Here is a 22,962-nt window from a genome sequence, read left to right as displayed (position 1 = left end):
CCTCGGGGAGGAAACACTTATTTATGAAGGGTTTCATGCACAAATCGCCTTTCTGGCTGTAACAGAGAGAATGTAGTATATTCAAATGAATATTTTTACCCCTTCCTTTAAATATAACTTCACATCTCACAGGCAACTAATATGGGAGGCTTTCTAGATAAATAAGAGTTACCATAAACTGGGAACTATAAAACTATAAAATAGTGCACCATTAACAAACAATCAAGGAAGACTGTGGCATATCTAGATGGAAAATACAGAAGCGGATTCTTCTGGTGCCATGTTCTATGTTGATGTCAGATAGCTGGGAGAGGCACAAAGCCTGAAAACATTGGATGACGAAACAAAATTCATGTGGCTCACATGAGACAGATGATGTTCCACTGTAAGGGAGAGGTAGGAAAGTATGCTGAAGTTGTTTTAAGTGGCTCCTTGCCAACATAGTTCACTTTGTAAGAGATGACACCAAAGAGATAGAAAGATGTGAAATGCCCTCTTTATGTTCACAACTCCAACGGATTAGAAAATGAATGTGTAACTAAAGAGACATGAATCTATCTGTATATCCTTCCACTGGTTAAAAACAACAATTGTTTGAAATATTATAGGAGACTAAAGCAAGAAAAATGTTTTGTTTTTTTAAACAAGTCCTTCTCTCTGCCACACACTTTGCTTAACTGGCAGCAGTATCTTCAGAGCCACTGATATCAGCTTTATTAGCATTTGTATTTGAACTAAAACTCAAACAAACAACAAACTCACATTTTCTAACAGTGACAGCCACAGTGATTTGAACTGAATGACAAGAAGTTATAGTAGCCACTGCAAAAATGGAAATAAGGGCCTCCCTGGTGGCACAGTGGTTGGGAGTCCGCCTGCCGCTGCAGGGGACACGGGTTCGTGCCCCGGTCCGGGAAGATCCCACATGCCGCGGAGCAGCTGGGCCCGTGAGCCACGGCCACTGAGCCTGCAGGTCCGGAGCCCGTGCTCCGCAACGGGAGAGGCCACGGCAGTGAGAGGCCCGCGTACCGCAAAAAAACAAAAACAAAAGGGAAATAAGATTCTTCCCTATTGGAAAGCAATTTCTAAATAATAGTATTTTTCAACTTTAGTATTTTTAAATTGCATACTATTGCTTCATAAAATGTGCTCATTAATGTTGAAATTGTAATTTTACTATCAACTACATATTTAATACACTCATTATGTATTTGGCATAAATTGTAATCAGATAAAGTTCCAAATATGCAGTGAACTATTAGCCTACTTTTTGTAGATAGGTGACTCTCGGCATAAAGTCTTTCATGATTTAGATTACTTTAATATCTGTAATGTCACAAATCATTAGATTAGGCTCCAAATTAAATTTTTATAGGTTACAGCTTTAAATGTGGGTGGGGTTTTTTTGTTTTGTTTTGTTTTTGTGGTATGTGGGCCTCTCACTGTTGTGGCCTCTCATGTAGCGGAGCATAGGCTCCGGACGCGCAGGCTCAGCGGCCATGGCTCATGGGCCCAGCCGCTCCGCGGCATGTGGGATCTTCCCGGACCGGGACACGAACCGTGTCCCCTGCACCGGCAGGCAGACTCTCAACCACTGCGCCACCAGGGAAGGCCCACATTTTTATTTTTTAAGAGGACACAACTTGATGATAGTCCTGAAGTTAGGTACAAAAGTAGCTGGAAAAACTAAACAACCCCTAGGAATCACTTATGATAGCCAAGCACAAAGGGATCCTTTTGAACCTGAAACCCAACGCAAATGACTCCCAAATACCTCCATCTCCCACACTGACCTTTTCTTTAAACTCCAGGTTTGTATCCAGTAGCCTATTTGAACACAAGACTAGAATATCTATAGTTGTCTCTCCAACTTAACATGTCCAAACAGACAGTTCATTCCTGTCTGCAGCCTGCTCCTCCCTGGACTTTCCCATCTCAGCAAATAGCACAACCATTCTCATGGTTGCTCAAGCCAAAATCTTAAGAGTGCTTCTAGATTCTTCTTTTTCCTTCCTTCAATCTTGACATCCTTCTCCTTGGCAAATCCCATGGATTTTACCCCCCAAACATATGGATTCGTCTAGCTCTCTTCATCTCCACCCCCCCATAGTACAAATCACCATCATCGTTCATGTGAACACGTTCATAGCCTTCTAGTTTGTCTCCCTGCTTCTTCAATGTTTGCCCAAACTCTTAGCCATGGAGCAGCTAGCTATATTTTATAAAATATAAAGCAGAACATGCCATTGCCCTGCTCGAAACCCTCCATTGTCTTTGTCCTGCTACATGAAGATAAACTCCAAACTGCTCACCAAGCCCCCCAAAGACCAACTTGGTATGGCCCCTGCAGGCCTCTCTGGAACATGGCTAATAATTTCTCCTCTCTCATTAACTCCAATCCTGGAAGCCAATGTCTTTGTCTTCTAGAACATGCCAACCTCATTTCTTCCTGAGAGCACCTGGACCTGTTGTTCCCACTTACCAGAAAGATCTCCCTAGATTTCCTCAGAGTGGCTTCTTCTGGTCATTCAGTCTCAATTCACTGATCATCTCAAAGAGGCCTTTCTTAAGCACCCAGTTACTCTACCAGATCATGTGGTATGGTTCCTATCAAAGAACTTACCACATCCAATTTATTTATTTGTTTATTGTCGACCTTGAACACCCACCAACCCTGAGGTCTGACCCAGACTTCCTCTTCTTCCAGTTACATTCCTATCTCAAGCCAGAAACACTGACTCCTTCCCTCTCTCACCCTCAACCCCAAGTAATCACCAATCACCCCACTGAAGTGGCACTTCCAGCCAGCCAGCCCTCCAGCTGCACTATGTCCTATTACCTGGAAAATTCCCGAAAGCCTCCTGACTGGTTCCCTTTATCCACTCCGCTTCAACCCAATTTATTCTCAAACTATAGTTTGAATGATATTTTTAAAACACGTATATGATCACTTCCTGATTCAAAGCCAATCAGTGGCTTCTTGTTGCACTAAGAATAAAGTTTGCAATACTCACGTGACTTACCTTAGTAAGATGAGATGCCTCTAGCCTCCCAACTTTACCCCTGACAACTCTCCCCTTTTTACTTCGTGCTCTAATCACACTGGCCATTCTGTTCTTCAAATATGTGATAATATGTTATACTCTTCCCCAGCCCCAGTACTCACACATGAGTCTATGCAGGCGCTCTCCCCTTTGCCTGGATCACTCCTGCTCCTGCTTCAGGTTTGGGTAAAGCCTTTTCCATGAGGAAGTGTTTCCTGACCTATCCCTCCTCCTTCCCAGCACTCCCTTCAGGATGAGCACGAGTAAGTTGGGCCAAGATGGGGGACATGCTAGGATCTCAATGAATTCTTAAAAGAATGAATGAATGCATGCATGCATGAACAAATGAAATAAATAGCCTTAAACATACATTAAAGAACAGTGTGAAATTCCAGTCAAAGCTTCATCTTCTTCAAGAAGGAAAACCTACAAAGATGGCCCTTGCTCTGCAAGTAAGGACTCTGAGCCTCTGACTAATTTCAGGATATATGAGGGCGCTTTCCAGGAAACCACTTGCCAACTCAGAGTCAACCTCTCTGAGAGTATACTTTGAAGTTTATGAAGTTAGAAGGTGTAAACATAAAGCAATGTGACCAATTGTCCTAAGCGGCTTAGGAAAATTACAGTTCAGTGATCCAAAGCCAGCTCTTAATCTGCACAAAGCTTTTGAAAGTTAGAACATGTCAAATTTAGAACACGAAACTTTAGAAAGCAAACATGAAAACTATTCAGTAGGTGATATAAACTGAGACACTGTACAGATTCAGGAGTTCTGCTTTGTACATTCTTGGCATCTTTTGTCCACTTTGGATGTAGATTTTATTCCTCCACCCCAAGGAAAGAGCAGGTCCCATACCCTAAGCACTTGGCCTCAAGCAAAAGTGTTTTAGTAGGCAAAAAGGACGTTTTGGTTGATAGTCTCAGAGAGCAGATGTATAAGTCAACAGAAAAATAAAACTGGAAAGAAGTCTGTTTGCTGAATCTCTCTGAACAGCAGGGCTATAAAAGAGTGTCTCAACTCCACAGGTCAGTAATCACAAGAAAAATGAAGAAAAACTGTACTTGCCTGGTAACATTTGCTCTATCTTGCCTAGGCGACTCACAAGCCACATTATATATTTTCACATAAGTAGCTTTGGTTGAGTCACACAATAATTCACTTTCATCTCATGATAAAGCTGGGTGTTAGCAATATTTAACTTTTTTTTTTTTTTTTTTTTGGCGGTACGCTGGCCTGTCACTGTTGTGGCCTCTCCCGTTGCGGAGCACAGGCTCCGGACGCGCAGGGTCAGCGGCCATGGCTCACGGGCCCAGCCGCTCCGCGGCATGTGGGATCTTCCCAGACCGGGGCACGAACCCGTGTCCCCTGCATCGGCAGGCGGACTCTCAACCACTGCGCCACCAGGGAAGCCCAATATTTAACTGTTTTAAAGCTTGAAGTATATTATGCTTTGTCCTTTAACCAGAGGATTAGAAAAAGTAGAATATTATTAATGAATATGATTATAAGGAAAAGAAGTTCACTCCCCAATGGAAAAAAAACAAGTCAATGAACATTTCATCCTATTCTGCTTTACCAACGACCTGAATAATTAACAGAGACTCCATTTTAATACCTGGGGTTGTAGAGGTAATGTAGAGTTTAGGAGGGTTTGTGACTTTACTTTTTTTCCCTACGAGGAACTTGGCCACTTACTATTAACTCTATTATATGGACTTTACGTGATCTTAGTATATATTTGTGTCTGGACCAAATGTGTACACAGTTGGGCCTAAACCAAATGTTTCTTTCTCTCCCTTCTCACTGGTTTTTCAGAAAATACAACAGAGTTTGTAATTGGTATTGGACAGACCTGGGTTTCAAGCCATCTCAACTGCTTCCTAGCTGGATAAGTTACTTAGTCTCTCTAAGTCTCCAGTTTATTCATTTCTAAAATGGCACAAAAACCTTAATCTCTAAGACTCAGAAGGGCCAAATGTGTGGCTCTCATGTTGATAAACTCTCATGCTGACAGAATAAAGCGATTTCAGCCACTGAGATACCTAATCTGGCATAAGGAGAGTTGTCTTCTGTGTCCCCAAAATCCCATCACATAGAAAAACTCTGAATGATGAATACAAGTCTGATGGCTCACCTCTGCGGCATATCTCACACCGTCCACCACGTGTTCAGAGCCGTGATCATCGGTGGACCCCCAGTGAAGGTGAAACTGTCGTAACCTGTAGCTTCCGGTGAGAGGACCCCCACGCAGAACTAAACATCAATACATTTCAAATTGTCAGCAAGAAAAAAAAAATTACACATCCTGTCACAACCCACAGCATCTCCCTGGATCACTCAACATCTCCATGTCCTTCAAGGAATTTTTTATAAATGTCATTCAGATGGCTGACAGGAATACAACTTTTAAATATATGAGGAGTAAAAACAAACATTTTAAAAGGTTAAAGAGTCCACAATACAGGTTTTTATGGAATATCTTGTAAATCAAAACAGACACACTGGTTAAAAGTAGCAGAAACTGGGAGTTTGTAGAGGTAAAGAATTGCTCTGTTTAATGGAGAATGTCAGCCTCTCTAAATAAAAATGTGATGTGCTAAGAGCTCCATCTTGAACACGGTAGAGCAGCCTAGCAATATGGTCAGAGAACAGGCTTCAGCGTTAGGAGTCCTGGGGCTCACGCCTTATTTACTAACTGTGTCATCTTGCACAAATCCTTTAACTTTGAAACCTCAGCTCTCCTGTCTATAACCTCCAGAGAGTAATGTTACCTCCTCCTGATGCTGTTGTAAAAACAGAAGAAAAATTGAACACAAAGTACTTACCACTGCCTGGCAGAAAGTCAGCATGCTGGACACGTTAGCTATTATTACTATTTTATTGCTGTTATGATTACTACAAAAACTGGCAAAGTAAGCATGTCTTTTATACTTGAATTCTATCTTCTTGGGGAAACATGAAATACAGGACAAAATTAACACTTTAAAAATAATCCATCATATCTTTGTCACTTTGGCAGAGTATATTTTAGTACTTTGCCTCAACACATATGATCTCTAAAACCGTGGCAATAGAATCATATATTAAGTACACAGAAAAGCTTTTTAGTAGAAAACATAGTCCTAAACTGTCTCCTCCCAATTAATCTTTATTGAGCATGTTTTAAAAGATATGTGAAGATGTGGAAGCATCGCATGCTGATTACATCAAAAGCACTGCTAATCTCTCATTGACATTCCAACAGGATTAAGTGTTGGATTGGTATGGTGCAGCCTTAAACAATAGTTTGATTTAAATTACCCTCCTCTTCAGAAGAGATATATATATATATATATATATATATATATATATATATATATATATATCTCAAAATTTGTCAAGAATGATGCACCTTATATAAGAAGCAAAAGATGTTAAGAGGTATCGCATGCAGTTTTCTACAAACAACAACAACAAAAAAGACAAGATAATACATTTGACTAAGGCACACTCCTCTTTGAGCTATACTGTAGGAGAAAGAATGATCCAGACTGCCATCTGTATTGACCAGTACAACTGAATTCATTTCTCCCTTACTTGGTTTGACTCGGCTGAAGTTGAACATCAGTAATTAAGAGTTGGTATAGTAGTTGGAATCAGCAGATGTGGGAATAGTCCCAGCTTGGCTACTAAACTATGCCACCTTTCAAAACTCATTTAAGCCTCTATGGGCTTCAGCTTTCTTGTCTATATTTGTGATTGTTTGTTTAATTAAGAGATTGGACTGGGTGTTCTTTAACTTCTACAATTCCTGAAACTGCCTAAGGAAAAAGAAAATGGGAGTGTATATAATAAAATCTTTTGTAAGGTTGAATGGTTGGGGCTTCCTTTAGATTCATTTGCATCCAGATTTCTTTACAATAAATAAAGATAGCTATGTTCAGAGCCCTCTGAAAAATAAAAGAGAAGGGAGAACCACTTACACCAGACTCTAGGGCTTGCTCTTCTGTTACTCTGTCACAAACAGAAAATTGTACTGTTTCTTCTCCCACGGAACAATGTTCACGAGGGCAGAGACCACCTGCTCGGGTCTCTGTTGTACCCATCCCATCACCTAGCATAGTAACCATCACAGAGGAGATGCACAATAAATATTTGATGAAGGAATGAATAAAATATTTGATTTGTATTTAAACAAACAGTTTCAAAGATGATTCACAGATAAATTAATTTAAAAGGCTCATTTCCCTGACTCCATATAGCATGGATGCAGTGGCATTCCAAACAAAAAGAAATCAACAGCTCTAGGGTCTCTTTTCCCCTCGCTATTGCGTAATAAGACCTGAGCTGAACCGTGAAGTCATTCCTTCACAGATAAAAAGCAGCTTAGAGAGCTTGAGTGACCAATGTGGAATTGACTTTGGGAGAAGATGCAAACAAGCTGGCTCAGGAGAAAGAAAGTGATACCAAGAAACACACACATTATTAGGGAAACATCCAAGAGTACTGGTTGATCTCTGGAAAGCCTGCTCTGAATCCAGGGTTTAAAGCCAGATTAGCACAGCTCTGCTTAGTTAAGCAACAGAGATTGCCTTACTCTTTACATATCTGGACTTGGAGTGTTTTAACTAAAATATCCAACCTGGGACTATGATCAAATGTCTAACCATGAAGACCATTCTCCTGGAGCAGTGCTCTACCAAAGAAACACAGAGTGGGAAAAAATGAGTCAAAATACCAAGGTGAATCGCCAACGTTGAGATGGTCTGTAATAAAACAACTAAACAGCTAAACTATGATATAAAATGAATAATGGTGACAAAAATTATTTTTTAATGAGGATGATTTAGTGTTTTAAAGAGTCAAATTCTTCATCTTACTTTCCAACCTAGATGAATAAATATATATTGTTTCCATCTTATGTTTGAAAACTAGTAATTATTTCTCCAAAATCACACTTAGCATATATATATATATATATATAATACTTCACGTATCCCTCCATTAAGATTTTAAAAAAAGTCTATTCCAAATAAAACTTTCATATAAGAGATCTACAGAGATCAAGAAACCAGAGTTAATTTTAAAGTCTGAGAAAATTTTAATAACTTAGTAAAAGGATATCTGTCATTTGCTATATGCTGCAAAGACCAACTAGGAACATATGCATTACTCTATTGAACTTAACTTTTTTTTTAATTGTTAGTAATTTGCTTACTCTACTCACTTTCTGAAACTACACTGTAGTCAGGTGCCTAAAATGATAAGCAAGGCTGGCAAAACAAAATCAGAAAAAAATTCATTTAGAAAGCAAAACACTTGTCTGTTCATGCATTTACTCTCTATCTCACTAGGATACACACTCCTCTAAGGCAGAATTGATCTCATTCTCTTGTATACCCAATGCCTAGGACAGTTCCCGGATCAATAAATGTTACTAACATAAAGTAAGAAAGAGACCTCACCTGTAGAAACACTCCCCCACAAACTTCAGTTTGTAAGGATGCTACTGAAGTGACCTGAGCATCACTAAAGCACATAGTCTTAGGACTTGTGAATCTAATAAAAGTCATGGACTGATCACTGTATGGTAAAGAGTTCTCTGAAGTAAAACTAAATGAACAGCACATCTATATTTTGCTTGGAATCTAGGAAAAGAACAAAGAGCACAGATCTGCCAGGATTATAGTGAGAGAGAGAGAGAGAGAGAGAGAGAGAACGAAGATAGGAATGGTCCTAGCTACTGGGCCTTGAATTCGTTTCAGAGCCAGGACAGTTTTCATTAGTCTGGCTTCTGGCTTCCTTTGCTCTGAGCATGTGCACACCAAGTTACTCTCTGATCACTCATTCATTCAACAATTCTTAAGAGCTTATAATGGGCCAGCAACTGTGTTCAATACTAAGTACACAATGAGCAAGGCCATCCCTATCCTCAAGAAACTTATAGAAGGAAACATAATTATAATAAAGTTTTATAATACATCATTGTCACAGATTGCCAATTTAGTTTCCTGTATATCTTGGCTCAGGGCGGGGCGGGGCATGGATCACACAACTAAGGTATGCTTACCCCCCATCTTTTTCTGTTTTTTTCTTTTTTAATATATAATTTAAGACCTTGTACATTTGTTTAACTTCAGGCAGTTACCTAGAACTAGATAACAGGATTATAACTGAGAAATTGACAATTTTTAGAGATGAAAATTAAAGAACAGTCACTGAATCCATCAAGTTACTAGCATTCCTAGTAGGCCTTTCTTAGCAAGAAAGCAGCTTCCTTCCTTTTGACATCTTTTTAAAATTTCAGCACAACATATCTTATCCACAGAAGGGACACAGACCATTATTATTTATTATTATTTTTATTACTAGTCATTAGTAGTTATTGAGTATTTACTATATGTCAGGAACTATTTCATTTATTAAAACTTAAAAATTAGTACCACAGCCTTTAAAAATTACATGTTCAAACTATGAATAATCCACCAATGTTCAAACTATTTAGGTGTCAAACGGTAAATATTAATTGATTTCTGGTGGTTTGTAATTCTATCGGGACTTCACCTACATATACTAATGCATTCTGTACCCTAATGCCATACCATGGTGTTGTCCATATCCTCCAAGAAACATCATACCAAAAAAATGCTTTTAACTGAAACGTACGTTTATTGAGTACCCTCTGTGTGCCAGGCACCAGGCTAATGAGTAAGACACAGCTGTTGCTCACAGGGAGCCTTTAGCTGAGTGGAAAGAACCAACTGGCAGTCACAATGCAATGTGGGAAGTTCTGTAAGAGGACAGGCCTTGGATGCCACAGGAGGGGTGACGGGGCCAGTCAGGTGTGATTCCCAGAGAGGGGGGACCTTGTCTGTGTTCCGAAAAACCAGAAGCTAGGGGGAGAACACCCTTGTCTGCTACAGCCAATTGGAGAGTTATCTCCAATGAATTTCTTCCTGTGTGAATTTCACATCTACCTGTCGCTTTTTAAAGGACTATTAAAATTTTGAGGAGTGGCTCCCCACAGCTTAACCACTGGTTGTGCAGCTGCCCAGCCAGAGAAGCCCTGCCAGGACCATGAGGAAGGTTTCACACCTGTGGTCTCTTGACTGGTGGGATTGAGAGTTAACCTTGGTAATAATGGCTTCTTTATAAAATGGAGACTGTTTTACTCAAGTTAAAATGGCTTGTTACAGAAGTATCTTTGTGTTTTTTATAGTTTGTACCAAAGAAAAAGAAAAACCAGCAACAATTTATTTTAGCCATGGTGGTTTCTATGTTTTAATTAATTTAATCCCCCAAATTACCATGAAACATTCTCTTCATTTATCTTGAGACAGAAGAATGAGAATCATGACCTATATATAGGTAGCTTCTGTCTCAGAGGAATACTAAGTACTTTATGGATATTTTCAATTAACCCTGGTAATTTCATTGTGATCTAGATAGAAATGAGACCTTTGCTTATGGGAGAGGGCACACACTACCCAGCACGGATGGAGTGTCAAATCTGGAAACACAGACAAACTAATTCCACTGATTAACCCAAAGTAGAGGGAAAATGAGAGGAAGAGAGAGGGAAAGAGAGGGAGAGAGAGAGAAGACCAGGATCATCACTGAGCAAATTAAAGTAAGAATTTTTTATGACTAAGGTTTTTTATGAGAAAGTTTTAGATGAAGTACAATCTAATCATTTCTTATTCTAAAAGTAGGAAAGGATAGCCTCAGTTTTTTGTTTGAGAGATCATAAACAGTATTAAACTACCATTATGGGTGGTACAAACTTTGTACTTAGAAACCTCGGACTACTTTTATAATGTACTATCACATCAACCATATCTATTAATACAGATTCATAAAACTGAGGGTCTGAAGGAAAGACAATTTAATATATGTAAAAAGTGAGGTTACTTCTCCACCCACCCAAAAGTTGAAAAGTACCATGTGTTCATCTTTCCTTATGCATCTTTTAAATTGCTCTGATGAAAGCGAATCACATATATGAATTTAACAAATATGAGGAAGAAATGTAATGGGCTTATAATTTTTGCTAACAATATAGCACTACATAAACACAAGATATTATTACTAAACTAAATCTGAGCTTAATGAATAAGTGAAGACTTTCTTCCAATTAAGGATTTTTAAAATTTATTTTTCATTAATAGAGTAAATACAGCATTATCCTAATATTAGACTTAAGATAAAAATAATTTGTCGGAAGCCTTAAAAAGTGTTCCAAAATATGCTTCTCTCTGATCTTCTCTTTAATCTTACTTTTAAACTTGATATCATCTATTCTTTGGGCAGGAGGTATACTTGAATAAGGATTAACTGTTCATTTTAAAAGGAAATGCTCTTTTCTACTTCACTCAGTTTTTAAATTAACAAATAAACTAGTTGTGTTTTTTTTTTGGTTGGTCTATTATTTATTCACCGTGAGAAAGACATTATTCCATGGACTAATCAAACAAAATTTTTACTCTAAGTTCTAGCAAAGTACTAATAAGGAACACACAGTGCATAGGTAGTTCAAATATGAAAGATAAGAATGTGCCATCCAATCAACCAAGCTCCTCACCCCAACCAAGGAAAAAAAGAAAAGCCAACCTGATTTGTCCTCTGTGTCATCAAAGTCAACATTGAAGGAATGGCCACTATTACTGATGATTTTAGCTGAGCTTGTGTCGTACTTGATACTAAGAGGTCGGAGGGAAGAATCATATTTCACTTCTTTGGTTTTAATCTCAATTGGAGATTGTTGATCTCCATCAGCAATAGGGAAAAATTCATTCCAATGAATAGGACCTTTAACATATAGGACCAAAAGAAAAGGACTGAATAAGTTATTTCATTCAACAAATACTTGTTGAGTGCAATGCACTGTACTTGACATTGAAGAAAATACAAAGATTAATAAAATACGATCTTTACCCTCAGCACTTTAACATCTAATTGTTTTGTTTTACAAGACCAACTGCTTTTATTATAGGTATGGAAACTTCCTGGTTTGCCTTAATTCATCTTCAGAATTAAACTCACCCTTGTAGACAAAAGAGCATGTTAAAGGTACTTCACAAATGCCTTCTACTGAACTAAAAGCAACACTACAATTCATCATTGAAAACAATGAGATTCAGTCTCAGCTCCAAGAATGAGCTGTGAGAGCTCCACAGGTCAGGTTTATGGGCTGAAAGAACTAACAGAGCTGAGAAAGCTGTGTAGCAAAAAAGGGTGTAGTTCTTTAAAATGCTCTCCCCACTTCTATCACTCACTGTATCTTCACATGTCACCCAGTTCTCAGCTCAATTTCCTGTGAATGTGCAACAGGCAAACTAAGGAAATATGTAAATTTTTCACATATAAAATGACTGCACCATGTCAGGAAATGTAATATTGTTGGTTTTCTGCAGTAGAGTCAGGCAACAATTTATTTCTCTCTTTCTGTGTTTCAGAAGGTCCTTCCAGGGTTGTTTTGCCAATATTACATTTGAATTCCAATACAAGGTACAATTGGCATCCTGGTCCTCATTCACATAGTCAAAATCGCATCAAGTTCCCAAATCGAACACATGTTTGATAAATTGAGGTGAAGCAATAAACTGACAATTCCCTTGTATACTCTCACTTCTCTCGGAGACTCATTCAAGTTCTGCCTCTCAAAATCAACAGCCAGGTTGCAGCTTCAAGTAAGCTCCAAGCCAGTCTACAGACTTTACAGGTTAGAGGTTCTTATTTCCTCCTCTACCCTGCCTGTAATATACACCACCTCCACCAGGTCTGTAGAGCATGGCTGCTGACTAAGCTTTTCTCTACTCCACTAACCAACTAACTTGCTTTCTCTAAAAGTGAAGTACTAACTAAGATGACACAGCATGACGATGAATTAAGCATTTGTTACTAACAACAACAAATATTTTTTAAAGATAAGATTTAGAATGAAATTTCAAGAAATGCAAATATATCATAATTATCAACAGCTTCAATCTCTAAATCTAACGCTCCTTATTACTCTTCTTCTTTGCAAAAGAGAAAGCATAAATTCTTTCCTTTACATATGCTTCAGGTACAAAAAAGTCATAGTATGAATACATAACCACACACATAACTTAGAAATTGTTCTCTTATGAATCATACACTTTGGACTTGAAAGCAACTTGAACATCAAAAGTCCTTCGTTACATCTTATTACAGAAAAGGCACTGCATTTCCTTATTTACTAAGTACTTTCATTTACCTTTCTAACACTCTTTTTGTATACAATCTCGTCCTTTTTTCATGTGAAAAAAATGTTCTATTTCACTGCCCACAAGTATGAGTTAACCTAATGAGAATCAGATTTCAAGTATGCAACACATATGTCATATTAACTTTTTTCCAATCAGGAAAGAGCATCTTTCTCCTCTTAATTCCTTTATGCTCCTATTTCCAGTCCTTTATAACCAGAACTATTTTTAAAAGCAGAGGCAAGACAAAATAAGATAAAAATAATAGCACTTTGCGTTAGTCAATATTATCTATTAACCATAATGGTAGGTTCCTTTCCCTTGCCTTTTACGTGCAACGTTAAACCCATTTAAACATAGTTATAGAGATATACAGAAGTTCTTCCATTGATTCAGGAACTTTCTGAATATCCATAGAGATAGGTAGTTTTCAGTGATTGTCACATTTCCTAAACTAAACTAATAAAACTGTCAAAGGTTTGTGGAAGAAGTTGTAAGCTGTTTGTGAAGGTAACCACTTCCAATGCCTCACTTCTTGATGTTCCATTTTATCACTGCTACTATTCCCAGCTAAAGTTTCCTTTTGTCTGCTCATTCACTGCTCTTGCCAGTCTAAACTGGCAAGCAACAAAACTTGCCCAGTCAGGATACAACACATTTCCAATAGGATTTTGCCAAAGTTGATCTACTTAAAGGTGTGGTCCTCAGAAAGCTATTGAATCTAAAAGCAGGGAATGGTCCTACAATTCTTAGCCGAAATACAAAATCACTCCTTGTTAATGGCTTTTCTAAGATGAATTTTTTTTTTTACGTTTTCAAATTTTCATTTTTTTCTTCGGTTTTCTCCAATTTTATTGAGATATAATTGATATACAGCACTATGTAAGTTTCAGGTGTACAGCATAATGATGTGACTTACATACCCCATGATATGATTACCACAATAAGTTTAGTTAATATCAGTCATCTCATATAGATACAAAATCAAAGAAATAGAAAAAATATTTTTTCCCTGTGATGAGAACTCTTAGGATTTACTCTCTTGACAACTTATATATATAACATACAGCCGTGTTTATTATATGTAGCATGTTGTGCATTAAATCCCTAGTACTTATTTATTTTATAACTGGAAGTGTGTACCTTTTGACCACTTTCATCCAATTCCCCCTTCCCACCCACTCTGGTAATCATAAACCTGATCTCTTCTTCTCTAGGTTTGTTTGTTTGTTTTTGAAGCATAATTTACCTATGTTAGTACCTAGTGCACAACACAGTGATTCAATATTTTTATACAATTCAAAATGATCACCATGATAAGTCTACTTACCATCTGTCACAATACAAAGACATTACATAACTTTTTACTTTAGGTAAAAAGTTTACATAACTTTATTCCCCATGCTGTACATTTCATCTTCGTGATTCATTTATTTTGTAATTGGAAGTTTGTACCTCTTAACCTCCTTCACATATTTCTAAGATGGATTTTTAAAATTTCAGATGCACTTCATTGGAGCCAATATTTTCAAACATATTAAAGAGTAATCAATACTCATTGATTGAAAATACGCTTCTCCTTCCTAATCATAGTGAGGGCACTGTTAACACCCAGTGACTATTAAATAACAATAACAGAAATTATTCCAGCAGAGAGGGAAATTAAAAGAAATTTGTTTTGTAGGTTTTTTCCCCAAACATAAATTGAAAATTAGCAAAATGTAAGATTATAATTGCAGTCTCAAAGAGAAATCCACCTAAATTATACCTTTCATTATTAAAACTCTAACTTTCACCTGCTGCCATTTTTTAACTGGCAAGTTAGTCATAGCCTCAAAAAGACTACAATTAGAAATGAAACTTTTCTGTTTCTTTGTGAAAGTAAGCTTTCTATAAAATTAACTATACAGTACTGCTGAATAATATGCATGTTAATCCAAGAAAGTATTATTATTATTACTATCATTATTCTCAGACCTAATTTTGACAGTGATTCACTGTAAGGCTTTCGTGGTGTCACTTTGCAAACATTTCAAGTAATGGTTATTTGAAAATCATCAGTTCAGTTTAATACAAAAACAAGAAAAATGGTTTACTTTTGATAATTTAAGATATACAAGAAGAAAAGTATACATCTTATTATTCCTGTTGGTTCCATCAATAAACACATTTTTACCAATGTGTTACAATGTCAATGATCCTTTGTTAATTCCTCAGTCTCTGAAAGGATGTGTAGAAGGGGAAGGAGAAAGCATGCAGACTGCAGACGTAGCTTAAAATATAACTTCATTTCTAAGAAAGAACCTAAAATCTTGGTAAAACCAGCAGTACCAGTCAACCAACTGCAAGTTGCTGTGGAAATATTTTATAGCTAACAGGTAGCTATTAAGAAAGTTGCGGTACATTGATTGACAAGAAGGCAACGTAAATCTTCAATGTTGCAATTCAAGTCATTAAAATTTCTTAAGTATATTTTCAAATATTTTCCATGATTTGTTTCCCCGTAGAGATAATGAGCTTAGAAGACTGAAAGCAAACTTGTCCTCGATTCATTGAAATATGTCCTCAGATTTCTAAACTCGGTGCCTTTGATTGATAAGTAGTTACTACTAGAGAAAGTTTTCGGCTTTTCAAATGAAAGCGAGGGGACATATCTGAAGATTTCGGGGTCTGGGGTATCGTGACAGGGCTAACGCACGTCAACTCACCCCCACTATCAACAGCCTCCGAGACGCTTTCCCTGTCCACGCAGGACAATGCCTTCCCTCCGCTTCCTGCGTGTGGCTCCGGGGAGCGCTGCTCATTCAAAAGACAAACCGAAAAGTTTCTCGCCAAGTGTGGATTGGCAGAGTGCGGTCGGCGGACTCCGGGAAGCGGGCGGTCCCCCTCGGCCGTCCCCGGCGCAGAGCCCCCTCCCTCACCCCTCCCATCCGCGGAAGGCGCTCACCATTGTGCTCGCCGTATCCCCAGCTGAACCTCGCCATGGTCCCTCGGGGTGGCAGGCAGAAGAAGTGGCGGGGCAGCGAGCAGAAGGAGGGAGCGGGCCGGGCGAGCGAGCTTGCGTGGGGCTGGCGGGGGCCCAGCTTAGGGCGGGGGCCGCGGAGGACCGGGAGGGCCCTTGAACCCCGGGGCCAGGGCGCTCTCGGCCTCGTCCGCCAGGGGGCAGTGGCGGGCAGGGAAGGCGCCCGAGAAGGGAGGACGAAGGTGCTGCGAGTGGGGGGGCGCTCGGAGCGGGGCTGAGTCCTGTGGTGCGAGTCCTCTCACTGTTTGAACTCGGGAAAGACATAGTGCTTGATACGAAGGCGGGGAGATGGAGAGGGAGGAGGGAAAGAAAGAGAGAAGGGCTTCCAGAGGGGCTTTCCTGCCTTCTGAGAATCGGTCATCCTAGAGAGGCAAGTGTTGCCCAGCGGGCCCTCCAGGGAATGAATGAGCCACCCAGGCCGGGAGCCGCCCGGCTGGGAGGTGAGGAACCGGCTGGAGAAGTGAGGAGGGCGGGGATGGTCGTGGTGGCGGCGACTGCAAAGACAATACAGCGCAATAATGACAATGATAAGAGCCACAAAAAGAATTCTGCTGCTATTTATTAAGGACTTACCACAGGCCAGGGTCTTAGCCAAGACGTTTACCCGCATTTTCCCTTTAGATCCTCACAACAGTCTTTTGAGGAAGACACTATAAGTTCCCAATAGTTAGGAAACAAGGGAATGAGGCTTAAAAACTAAGTAACCGGCCCCAGATCAACGCAGCTACTTGGAGCCTAGAGGTCCCTCTTAAAGAGGAGCCGATCCCCACCCGTCCATTCTTGCTGCCCCCTTCCCCTAACGCTCACCCTCTGCGGGCCTGTGGCTTGGGGAGTGAGGGACCCAAGCCTGGTTATTGATCCTCGGCCCTGAAATTCTGTTGCCCTTTTGACCCTGCAGGGATGCTTGGTAGGCTTGCTGCCCTAGACGGACGACGGAACTGACTGCAGAGCCTTGAATTTCTGTCCTCGTGTGGGTGTTCTGGGCTCCCAATGAAAAATAAACTGTGTGACCTGCCAGGATTATAATTACTGTTCCAGCCGTGTAAGGGTTTGAGTTAGGTCTATGTGAACTTTCAAATTGAATTGTGCAGTGTTACTTAGAGACAAACTAATGCAAAGAGCTTCTTAATTGGCATGAGCCTTCCATAAAAGACTTAAGAGTGGCTGTTAAAATATCTTTCATTTTCTCTTGCCATCCACATCGCAGCTGCATAATGTGGCAATTGCAAGTCCCAGGGAGTCCCTCTTTGGGTAACCACTGCATTGTTCAGGGACCACTAAATAAGGATCAATTTGAACTATTCTTCTTTAGACCTGACCTAAATACCCCACAGTGAGCCTGTAGCTCCTTCTGCTTATATAGCTCTTATTGAGGTTAGAATGAAACAGAAGAAATGCTGCACTTCATATAGCATTAAACACAATAAACTTTATGCTTCTCTTGCACCTAGGAGAAGGCCTAGGCTTCCACATTCCACATTCTGTGGCACAACTGGGTTCATTTATGCCAAGAATATAATAGGAACCAAACTTTTAAGAGTAATGTCTGATCTATATTCATTTTCACCACAGAAGACAATATGCATATATATTTATATACACACACATATATATGGGTGTATATAAACTATATAAATACATGTAAGATACATAAGACATATATAAGTATCTTAAATTTATTTAAGAATGTTATCTTGAAAAGTTAAGTCTGGGTTACTTAGCTAAGCACCCTTATTCTCCACTAAGTCTATAGATATAGTTGGGGATACATGTATGCACTGTATGAATGCAGTGAAAGAGATCGCGAAAGCTCAGAATTCCATGAGCCATTTTCCCATGGTGCCCTTGTCTCAGATTAAGTTTCATATTTTATAAACCCAAGGAACCTCTCTGTAAGGAGCTTAGTATACCCACTTTCAGTAACTCAGATGATTAGCACATCAGGGTGAATAATGCTCTAAGTAAATGTCAGTTCCTAATGCTCAAGAATAGTTCTTGAATGAATGAATACATGAATTAATGGACCAAAACTGTTAAAGAAGTTCCAATTAGTGGCTTCAAATCCTTCCCAAATTGTTACTTTTACTGCTTGGGTACACAATTTCCTCTGGTTTGAATGTATTGTGTAGTCTATCCAATTTTCCAAAAGAGCAACCTAACTATTAGAAACAATCAAATAACAATTTATAGAAACTGGTTAAATAATCTGTAGCGCATCCACACAATGGGCTGCTATCAAGATTTGAAAAGAATGAAGATCTCCATGAACAGAGATGGGATGAGTTCTGGGACAGATTTGGTGGGAAAAAATAGGAAAAAAAAAAGCAAAGGTGCAAAAGAGTGTATATAATATGCTACATTTTTTATAATTTTAAAAAAGAGAAATAAGAATTTGTATACATATTTGCAGATTTTCTCCAAAAAAATTATGGAGTTTAAACCACAAGTTAACAAAAATGGATCCTTATAGAGGATGGTTGGGGATGGGGTCTATAGGGATGAAAGTGAGATTTCTCAGTTTATCTTTTTAATTTTCTAATCATAAATGTTTTATATTTTCAAAAAAATTAAAGAGGATTAAAAAACACTAAAATTTAATTTAGGCAGAAACAAATGAACTTAACTGTATATTAATGTGATAATATAACCACACAGAAAAAAAATATGCTTTGAATAGAGTACTCTGGCTATATATATCCTTAATAAAGTATATTACATATTAAGAAGAACTGCAAAACAATCTTGAACTTTACTGCTAGATTTAATTTTGGTAGTAATATCAGTGTTGTTATTGTGAAACCATTTTTGTGTATACTTCTTATATTAAGAAAGAACAATGAGTAAATATATTGATACCCGCTGGAACCAATGATTTTCACTCTGGTTTATACAAATATGAAAGGGCAAAAGCTACAATGAACATTGTCGTACTAGATTTGAATATTCTGTTCACTGAAAGATGCTAAAAGCAGTAACACCCCAATGCCAGTGAACCAAAAAAAAAACATTATGGCTCCTCACTTATGGACTTCTTATAAGGCCCTATACCTAATTTTATATTTGTAATTTTGTATTCTTCTTTAAAAAAAAAAAAGACAATTCCAAAATTATATTAGCTTCAGGCTCCACAAATCTGCATCTACCTCTTGCTATGGGACACCTGGCCCCCAGAATTTGATTTCTGAACTCCTTTACCCTTTACAAGGAATCGAGCCCCTTGGAGAAGTGGCTGGTTTCAGAAATGGAACAAGGAAAGATCAAGGTGAGAGCCTAGAACATATTTTTTATGCCAGAAAGCTAGAAAGTGATCAAAAACTAATGAGTCAAGAGAATGAGACACAAGCCACAGAATGGGAGAAAACGCTTTCAAAAGACACATATAATAAAGGGCTGTTATCCAAGATATACAAAATACTATTAAACCTTAACAATAAGAAAATAACCTGATTTTTTTAAATGTGCCAAAGAGCTTAACAGGCACCTCACCAAAGAAGATATACAGATATACAAATAAGCATACAAAAGATGTTCCACATCATATGTCATCAGGGAAATGAAGATTAAAATGAGATACCACCTATTCAGAATTGGTGAAAATCCAGAACACTGACACCACCAAATGCTGGCAACAATCTAGAGCAATAAGAACTCTCATTTACTGTGGTGGGGATGCAAAATGGTAAGAAGACAGTTTGGCAATTTCTTACAAAACTAAGCATACTCTTACCGGACAATCCAGCTATCACACTATTTGGGATTTACCCAAATGAGTGGAAAACTTTGTCCACACAAAAACCTACACGTGGATTTTCTTTTCTTTTTCTTTTTTTTTTTTTTTTTTTTTTTGCGGTACACAAAAACACACCTCACCGTTGTGGCCTCTCACCATTTTGGCCTTTCCCGTTGCGGAGCACAGGCTCCGGACGCGCAGGCTCAGCGGCCACGGCTCACGGGCCCAGATGCTCCGCGGCATGTGGGATCTTCCCGGACAGGGCCACGAACCCGCGTCCCCTGCATCGGCAGGCAGACTCTCAACCACTGCACCACCAGGGAAGCTTCACATGGATGTTTATTGCATCTTGATTTATAATTGCCAAAACCTGGAAGCAACCAAGATGTCTCCTTCAGTAGGTGAATAGATAATTAAATTGTGGTACATCCAGACAACAGAATATTATTATTAAAAAGAAATGAGCTATCATCATGAAAAGACGTGGAGGTAACTTAACTGCATATTTCTAAGTGAAAGAAGCCGATCTGAAATGGCTACATACTGTATGATTCCAACTATATGACATTCTGAAAATGACAAAACTATGGAGACAGTAAAAAGATCAATGGTTGCTGAAGGGGTGCTGAGATGAACAGGCAGAGCACAGAGGATTTTTCAGGGCAGTGAAACTATTCTGTATGATACTATTATAATGAATACATGTTATTATAAATTTGTTCAAATCCATCGAATGTAAAACACCAAGAATGGACCCTAATGTAAACTGTGGACGTTGGGTGATTATGATGTGTCAATGTAGGTTCATCATTGGTAGCAAAGGTACCCTCTGGTGGGAGAATGTTGATAACGGTTGAGGCTATGCATGTGCGCTGGTAGGGGGTATTTGGAAACTCTCTGTACCTTCCTCTCAATTTTGCTGTGAACCTAAAACTGTCACCCAAAAATAAATTATAAAAAAAAACAGACCCATAAAAAAACTAATGGGGTCATGTAAAACACATACACATACACACCTCCCACAGGAGCTAGCTTACAGGAAGTCCCACTGCCAGATTTGGGACAATCTGGCCACCAGAAAGAATAATGATGATAATACATTAATCCTCTCCCTCAAATATCTATGAGTCCATAGTGGTACAGAATGAGAGAGAGAGTGAGAGAGAGTGAACTTCTTTATGAGAGAATACAGATGAAATGATAGAATTTTAAACAACCATCTTTGCAAGGCCAGTATTTCAGGCAAGAATCAGTAATGGGTGCTAAAACTTCTGGGTGAAAGGTTTGGTTATTGGTGAATAAAATATTCACACAGTCTAGGATTAAAAGACAAAAGATACATGACAACAAAACATAATGTGTGACCCTCAATTAGATTCTAGATTGGGGGAAAAGCTGTAATAGATGCTTTGGGGACAATTGGAGAAATATAAGCATGGACAGCATGTGGTATTATTGAAATGATGTTAATTTTCATAGGTGCGATGATGGTACTGAGAATACTTTAGGAGATGAATGTTAAAGCTATAAGGCCGAAGTACCTTGATGTCTGCAACTGATTCTCAAATGTCTCGGTCAATAACTGGTGACACTAGTTGAGGCATGTTTGGGTGCTCATGATGCCATTCTTAGAATTTTTCTGTGGGTTTTAGTTTTTTCAAAAGAATTTGGGGGGTCAAATCAATGAACCCTCAAATCAATGAACCTATTAACTTGCTAAGTAAACTTTTATAACTTTGTGTGGACTTTCTCCTTAACAAGGAGCCTCTGACTCTGGGATCACAGCCATCAACTGTAAACAAGTAAAGTGAGATTAACACTGGCCAGAGAACCCAGGATATGGTCATCAACTCCACTTTACTCTTGAACCAGTTAGATCCAGTACAAGCTTCCTTCGCAGAAAAACATGCTTAGGTCACCTCTCCTCAGTGAATCAGATACTGTATGTATGAGAGGCACTTGTAAATCACAACTCTAGCCACACAAATATTCAATTAAGTATAGTAGCATATTAAAGAAATATCAAGGTATGAATTAAAATTCTTTTGTTAGGGGAGATACACAGATTCTTCCTCAGAAATACAAATTCCCCCCCCGCCCCGCCCAGGGATTCTTTATACAAATTCTACATGTGAACTGAAGTGGCTGTGTTCATCTGACTTTTACCCAGCAGGAAACTGACATGAGCAAGGTTCCTCATTCCTCAGTTACCTAGAGAGGCAAGCCTCACTGTCAGGAACATGGCCCCAGTCTGCAGAGTCCCAAGTCCGAGGTGCTCTCACTTTGTACCCATTTCCTTCATTCATCAAGTCCTGTGATTTGCACAGCTATGACTGATTAACCACAAGACTTGTCATTTGATTCATTTGATGTCTGGTGGAGAGTGTTAATTTTATGGAGCTGATACTATATGTGGTTTCAATTTCTTCAATTTCCCATTCCTAAGGTTATGCTGGGGTTAGAAATGCACAAGGCAAGCTCTCCAGATTACACTGAGGCCCAAAGGGGCTAAAGGTCTTGCTCAAGGGACAGAGATTTCACTCTAGGATGAGAATTCTTGTACCAGAATTGGAAAGGTGACTACAAGGAACCACCTCTTAAGTCACTTCTCAGATTATAACTTCCAGAAACTAGAGCAAAACATTTTGTCCCATATTGTCAGACAAGAGCACATTGCTAAAACCCTGCCTGCTATATTTTTGTTCTTTCGTTTAATCTCACACTGTTTTCGACAGTAACAGAAATGTATCCACACCCTATTTTATAGTACTTTGTGTCTTATTTGAACATATTATAAGAGCAGATAAAGTGTGAAAAAGGAGAGAGCTAAGATTACTTAAAAGAAAATGAAGGGCTTCCCTGGTGGCGCAGTGGTTGAGAGTCCGCCTGCCGATGCAGGGGACACGGGTTCGTGCCCCGGTCCGGGGGGATCCCACATGCCGCGGAGCGGCTGTGCCCGT

The 22,962-nt window shown here is 38.9% G+C and overlaps 1 protein-coding gene across 3 annotated transcripts in view; it reads right to left on the bottom strand.

The window, feature by feature from the left end:
* The window catches only part of CA13 (carbonic anhydrase 13), a 30,673-nt gene extending 14,318 nt beyond the window's left edge, over nucleotides 1-16,355 (bottom strand). The window contains exons 1-3 of one of the 3 annotated variants that reach the window (XM_033439818.2): nucleotides 16,198-16,355; nucleotides 11,635-11,832; nucleotides 5,180-5,298 (exon numbers count right to left, since the gene is read on the bottom strand). In XM_033439818.2, coding sequence (XP_033295709.1) covers nucleotides 5,180-5,298; nucleotides 11,635-11,832; nucleotides 16,198-16,234 — 354 coding nt within the window. In that variant the 5' untranslated portion in view covers nucleotides 16,235-16,355. The remainder of the gene's footprint in view (nucleotides 1-5,179; nucleotides 5,299-11,634; nucleotides 11,833-16,197) is intronic. The other 2 variants (XM_033439819.2, XM_004276155.3) reach the window with 2 other exon arrangements.
* Nucleotides 16,356-22,962: the final 6,607 nt, after the last annotated feature.

Source organism: Orcinus orca, chromosome 17, assembly GCF_937001465.1.
Source record: "Orcinus orca chromosome 17, mOrcOrc1.1, whole genome shotgun sequence".
Lineage (NCBI taxonomy): Eukaryota > Metazoa > Chordata > Mammalia > Artiodactyla > Delphinidae > Orcinus > Orcinus orca.
The sequence above is the reverse complement of the archived record's forward strand: the minus strand, read 5'-3'. Positions and strand labels throughout refer to the sequence as shown.